At 31.2% G+C, this 6,123-nt stretch overlaps 1 protein-coding gene across 1 annotated transcript in view; it reads right to left on the bottom strand.

Moving 5' to 3' along the window:
- LOC145319366 (putative aminopeptidase PLBD2) overlaps nucleotides 1-6,123 on the bottom strand; it is a 29,649-nt gene continuing 23,526 nt past the window's right edge. Inside the window, exons 13-21 of the mRNA XM_080161469.1 lie at nucleotides 5,872-5,935; nucleotides 5,637-5,700; nucleotides 5,399-5,426; nucleotides 3,792-3,862; nucleotides 3,271-3,397; nucleotides 2,833-2,932; nucleotides 2,108-2,173; nucleotides 1,244-1,322; nucleotides 1-433 (exon numbers count right to left, since the gene is read on the bottom strand). Coding sequence (XP_080017595.1) covers nucleotides 214-433; nucleotides 1,244-1,322; nucleotides 2,108-2,173; nucleotides 2,833-2,932; nucleotides 3,271-3,397; nucleotides 3,792-3,862; nucleotides 5,399-5,426; nucleotides 5,637-5,700; nucleotides 5,872-5,935 — 819 coding nt within the window. The 3' untranslated portion in view covers nucleotides 1-213. The remainder of the gene's footprint in view (nucleotides 434-1,243; nucleotides 1,323-2,107; nucleotides 2,174-2,832; nucleotides 2,933-3,270; nucleotides 3,398-3,791; nucleotides 3,863-5,398; nucleotides 5,427-5,636; nucleotides 5,701-5,871; nucleotides 5,936-6,123) is intronic.

The raw sequence follows: 6,123 nt of genomic DNA, 5'->3' as shown, positions 1-6,123 counted from the left end.
TTTTATTTTTATGGTATTTATCTTAATTTCAATGGATTCATAACATTTAATTAAAAACAATATTAAATTAAAAAATATATATATATACAGTACCATGTTTCCAACACATTGTTTATAAAAACAGTTAATTCTAATTTTAATCTAAAGTCGACATAATGCTAAACATTTAGCATTATAATATCGATATAATATCAGTACAAAGAATAAGAGGGGTTACAAGTTAAATTCTAATATGATATTACTCTGATTGGTGATAGCATCGTCCAAACTTTCCAAACTCCAAATTTTTCTGGCTGGCTGGAAATCAAACCGTTTGATTGGAGTAAAGTATGGTTTGTTTGTAAGTTGTGTATGATTCCAATCGAATGGCGGCATCTTGTCGTTGTGTGTTGGTCCCGCTACTGCCATGAATTCAAGTCTGCTAGCCATAGCCCTAAAATTGTATGTGTACATTAGCTAAAATCATAGGTATCTGTCAGTCTAGTGATTGTGAATTCAACAACAATTTAAAACTAAGGATAAAAACATCCAAAATTTGTAAAGCACAAAAAAATCATGGATTAATAAAATCATGAAACCTTTAAATATATGATAATATTTCACGAAGAATGACTGATAGACCAACAGACCAGTTGAATTGTATACTGGATTTTATTTTATTATATGTATAGAGAATTTTCACTTAAAAGAATCAGTTGTCTATTGTAGAAAGTAGCCTAGATAATTACATTTCCGTGTAATATTTCAGATAGATAAACATACATTTTGAATTTAAGAGTAGCTTAGATTCTGAGAAATACCTGGGCCGAAACAGACGAAACGAATTAATTACCATGTATTGTTAGGTCAAAAAACGTCCAATTAAATGGTTGTTTGTATGTTGAGTGACACCTTACATAATGCATAAAGTTTTTAAACAAGAAAATTTTTAATTCTACCCTTTTACATGTATTCGTTAGAACTGACTTTACAATTTCATTAACGGCATGAGTCTAGCCCATATATACAAATATTGATAATTGTTTTCGTGACTTTAACAAGGCATTTGATAATTGTACTTTATTACAAAATAACTTAAACAGTTGCACAGTGGATCATAAACCATTAGAGAATGAAAAAAAGAGGAAGGCAGGCCTTTTCCATTTCTATTACAAGGGGGGGGGGGGGGGGGTTAAGACCCATATACACTTTCCTACTTCACGCCACAGATATTGATATTTTTTTATGATTAACTTGAACTTACTTTGTGGTGAATTTCATATCGAGAGCTCCATAAGGAGTATTTACAGCCAACATAGGATCAAATTCAGAGATCTCACATTCTAAAGAAATTTAATAAATTGTCTGTGATATAAATTCTTAACAAAGACGTTACTAATAAACAAGTACGTACCACACAAGAAACGTGAAACAGAAAATTAAACATTAAAAAAGACATTTTGTTTTACTGAGTACTTAATTTATATCGCCTATAGAAAATATCATGTAATGTTTGAATTTACGATATACTACCAAGATCAAATTTTCATAATAAGTCCTAATTGTAGAAAAGCTTCCATTTAAAGAATGAAATTCCAAATTTCCTTTAAAAAGTAAATTAATTTTACAGAAATGCTACAGGCAAAAGTGTAGTAGATGTAAATATATATCATAATAATAATATTATTCATAGATTTTTTAAAATAAAAACTTTAAAATTTTGTTAATTTTTTATAATAAGATTTAATTAAGACCTTCCTTGTTATTTTCTAGATTTGAAAATTTTAATAAAAATTGCTTTTTATTGCAGCGCTATTTTAAAAATGGGGCATTCCTAAACAAAAAACTGGACAGGAATATCATTCTCATTTAAACAAAAAACTCATTTTTTTTATGCTAAAATGTGGTTTAATTTTGGTTTTTAATTTTCATTTATTTCCCGGCTATGATCATTTATATCCCTGATATCAAGTTTCTTTTAATAATTAATAAAAATTCAAAAATCTTCTAAAAATGACCACCTCCGGGAAATAAATGACTACCTCCGGGAAATAAATGAATATTTACATCCACTATTTAAGGGGTTGTTTATATGGGAATGCTTTTTCATGTATGTATAATAAAATACCTGAGTCAGGTAGGGCAATGTCGAGTCTGTTTGCTATGCTTCCAGCTGGGTTTGCTTTTGAACATCCTTGTCAATATATTTTTTGTATTAATAGTTCTTCTAAGATACGAAGATTGATGTATAATTGTCAACCAAGTTCTCATAAATAGCAAAAACATAGATGATTTGTTCAGGGAAGCTTTGTAATAGCCATTTTGTCCTGATAGTAGGAATGCCTCCCAAAATGTATTCTCCTTTTCCTAATTTATCTGCTAGCGACTACACTTCAAGAGGCTATAAAAAAGGGAAAGGAAGGGTAATATTTTCTCTAAAATTCCAAAAAGGAACAGAGAACAGAAAGAACAGACAAAAGGGAAGGGACAAAGGAGGGAAGGAACAGAAAAAAGAAAGAACAGAAAAGGGAAAGAACAGAAAAGGGAAGAAACAGAAAAGGGAAGGAACAGAAAAGGAAAGGAACAGAAAAAGGAAGAAACAGAGTAGGGAAGAAACAGAAAAGGGAAAGAACAGAAAAGGGAAGAACAGAAAAGGGAAGAAATAGAAAAGGGAAGGAACAAAAAGGAAAGGAACAGAAAAGAGAAGGAACATAAGAGGGAAGAAACAGGAAAAGAAAGAAACAGAAACCGGCAACTATCCATTTCTTCCGACAGACAGAAGGACAGAAAGACAGACGTCACACATAAAAACTTATAGAGTAGCTTCACTACTAAAAATAATTTACAATTCACCTTCAAAAACCGCTAACTCGTCGTTCTCAAAATCATTATATCTCATAAATTCTGCCATGCTAGTTTTATCCTTGATTTTTACATGATCTCGGGACATAATCTAAAATGAAACTAGTTATCTACTTTTGGATTAAAACTGGACAATGCAATACGTTGTATTGGAAAACCACCTCTATGTTTCCACAACCTTAACTTAACTAAACAAGCCATTCAACTACTTTTATTCTATGCCAAACATCTCACAAAGTAGGAGCAAGAACCATTTTTAACATCTACCCAGAATCGAACCCACACCTTCCCGACAACATGCGGAGGAACTATGTGTTGTTATGCCTTAGTTACTAAAAAATCTATAGTTTTCGTAGGTTTCTACAAAACTATAAGGCGCAAATTGAAAATAGTTGAGTAATTAAAAAGAATTATAAAAAGCTGTACTACCTTTGCTCTGGCAGTGTTCTTGTAAGAGAAATAGTCTCCATACAGTTCTGTCATATTGGCAGCGCCACTAGCTTCAAATGCGTCCTTGTAGAAAGCTCTGTTGTAGGAGCCCCAATAACCTCTCCTCCTAATATTTATAAACATAATCATTACACAAAAATATCAAGATGCCTATCTGTCTGTAGTAAATTATTTCACAAAACTATAAGTGAAGCTTCTTAAGCTACTTATAGGTCTAGGGAAGGTTTACAACTATATATGGGAAGGGTTATCCAAGATAAATAGCCGTTAGAAAAATACCCCCCCCCCCCCCTTCCCAAAAAAGTACAGGTTCGACCCCATTCCCCCTTCCCTCAAGTGTTATTTTATTATCCATTTCAATTTGTTTGCGTGTATGCCAAACAGTCGACTTTTCAAAGATAATGTTCGTTTGCATTTTTTTAGTCTTTTCATCTAAGGATAACGTCAGCCCTCGTTATTGAGAATGATAAATAATCTAATTTGAAGGAAAAAAATAAAACCTTATCATATGTGTCTGATCCGAAGCCCAAGCAAGTCCTGGTAGTTGTTCGAATACCCAGAGTAGATCCCTCTACAAAAAAAAGATTTTTTAAAATTTGATGTTCATTTTGAAATGAGGGTTATCAATTATCAATATCAAAAATAGATTTAAATAGTTAATTAAAACTACAAAAAGCTGTGATTGACACTAGGTAATGTTAAGTAAGGGTCTGACATTAAAGTAAAATAATAGAGGGGACAGGAGCTATATGTAACTCTACCCACGGGGTAGGGATCGTATGCCGACTTTCAATTGGGTCTTAAAATATCAGCCAATAGCGTGGGAAATGTAAACACAACTAACTCGAAACAAAAGAGCAGAAAGCAATTTGCTAGCATGAGAAAAAGGTCCCCACTTGGGTTAAACATTTATTTTCCAGACAAAACGCCACGCAGGTTTAAGGCTTAACACATAATAAATAAGTTTGCTAAAATCAAGTTTGTAAATAAAATTTTATTTAATTGGTATTAAATTACATTACTTTCCCTTCATTAAAAATTATTTTGATAAACTTCAAAGTTAAAGGGGGAGTAAAAAATACAGACTTTAAAAAATTCAAATTGCACAGCTTGTGTTAATAGTAGAACTGCGTAATGTATACCATTAGGACAAATATAAGCTCTAGTTTTTGGAATATACGATTTCTGTGATACGTATAGTTTAGGAGCTACATGGTAAAATGTTTCAACTTACTTAAAACTTGCTACTTTAAAAATTAAAGTAAAGGCTGTGTAAATAGAAATGAATGCATTTTTAAAATTAAAAAAATGGCGGGCTTGTGTTAATTGTAGAAAGAATCTATAAAGTTCTAACGGCATGCAAAACACTTTTCTACTATTAACACAGGTTATGCAATTTAGATTTTAAAAAGGTCCTAATTTTTTTGTACACCTTTCAGTATATGATGAATACTAATGTTCTATACGAAAAAAATGGGAAATTGTTTGTGTAGAATATAAATATTACTCAATTTATCAATCCCTGCATCTCTGAATGTTAGTTTGATTAAGAGAAAGAGGATGTTTTTCTCAACTTATCTTTAAAATGTGATCCTAATATTTTTATAGAAACTTTGTTCTTAATCTTCTCTTTCTATCAATCTTCATTTCAAAGTTTGGCTTCATTTATATTTTAGAGATGATATAATATCTTAGAATTAGTTATATTTTTATACATTCTAGTTTCGTTTGGCGCCTTTTTGACTTTAACAAAGTGATTAGCAACAAATAAAAAAAATTCAGTCTTTTTACATATTACCTCGTGAGTACAAGGTCCTTTTTAAGTTATACTCTTTTATTGCACGACCTTTGTCCGGGAGTTCTAGCTGTGCACATTAGCGAGTTATTCCTGTTTTCGGGCCTATGCATTCCACCTAATCTAAACTAACAATTTTTATGACGTGCTGGAGAGAACAGCAGTACTAGTTTTTTTTGTCTTTAGTACGACACAGTGTGGTCCAGACTCGAACCTGACACCTCCTGACGGGAAAGATTCAAATAATGGGACTAAAGATAATGTTAACCTTTTCCAACTATAAATGAATCACATAAAAAAACACGAACTTACCATGCCAAGATTGCCGCCGTCTTTTAACCTAGAAAATATAAAGAAAATTGAAAAATTGTAAATTTCTCTCTTGTTGCGAAAGTCCAATAAGACTTATAAAACGGTTTGACCTTCAGGTAAAATCATTTTCTGAACAGGTTTCAGGCTATTAAGCAGAAATAAAAACTACAAGAGAAAGTCCTTTTCCATAATCCAAAATAAAATAAAATGTATTTCTGTAATATTTTCTTTTACTTACATATTATAGTCAATAACCATCCATTGATTATTATAGGTTCCACTGTTGTATCTTGCTATCAAATCTATAAAAAGAAAAAAAATATTTTGTACTACTTTAGTTTATAAAGCATTTATGTGTATACAAATTTTGCATTTTACGGTTTGATTTTTTATAACTTTTTTACCTACAAATGGCTTTACCTATTCGAGATTCTAATCGTCCCTAATAAGTGTGAATAATAAAATCAGCCTGCCTGTCCATGTTTTACCAGAAGTGGCCAGTCTGTTCGCAGTCATAACTCTTGCTGGCTCAAAAATCTAAATAGTTTATTTTGGAAGTCTTAATGTTAAAATCAACAAGGAATACACCACCCATAACTACCAAAAAATAATTTATGAAAAGCTTATGAAGTATATGTTCAGTTTAAATAAAAGGTAGAGAGAAAAAAATCACTTGAGAATAGAAGAATGATAGAAAATCACAAAAACTTCACAAAGCAAAAAAT

The sequence above is a fragment of the Acartia tonsa genome, chromosome 5 (genome assembly GCF_053477335.1).
Source record: "Acartia tonsa isolate MP-2025a chromosome 5, ASM5347733v1, whole genome shotgun sequence".
Lineage (NCBI taxonomy): Eukaryota > Metazoa > Arthropoda > Copepoda > Calanoida > Acartiidae > Acartia > Acartia tonsa.
Note: the sequence above shows the minus strand (reverse complement) of the source record. Positions and strands in the feature narration are given on the sequence as shown.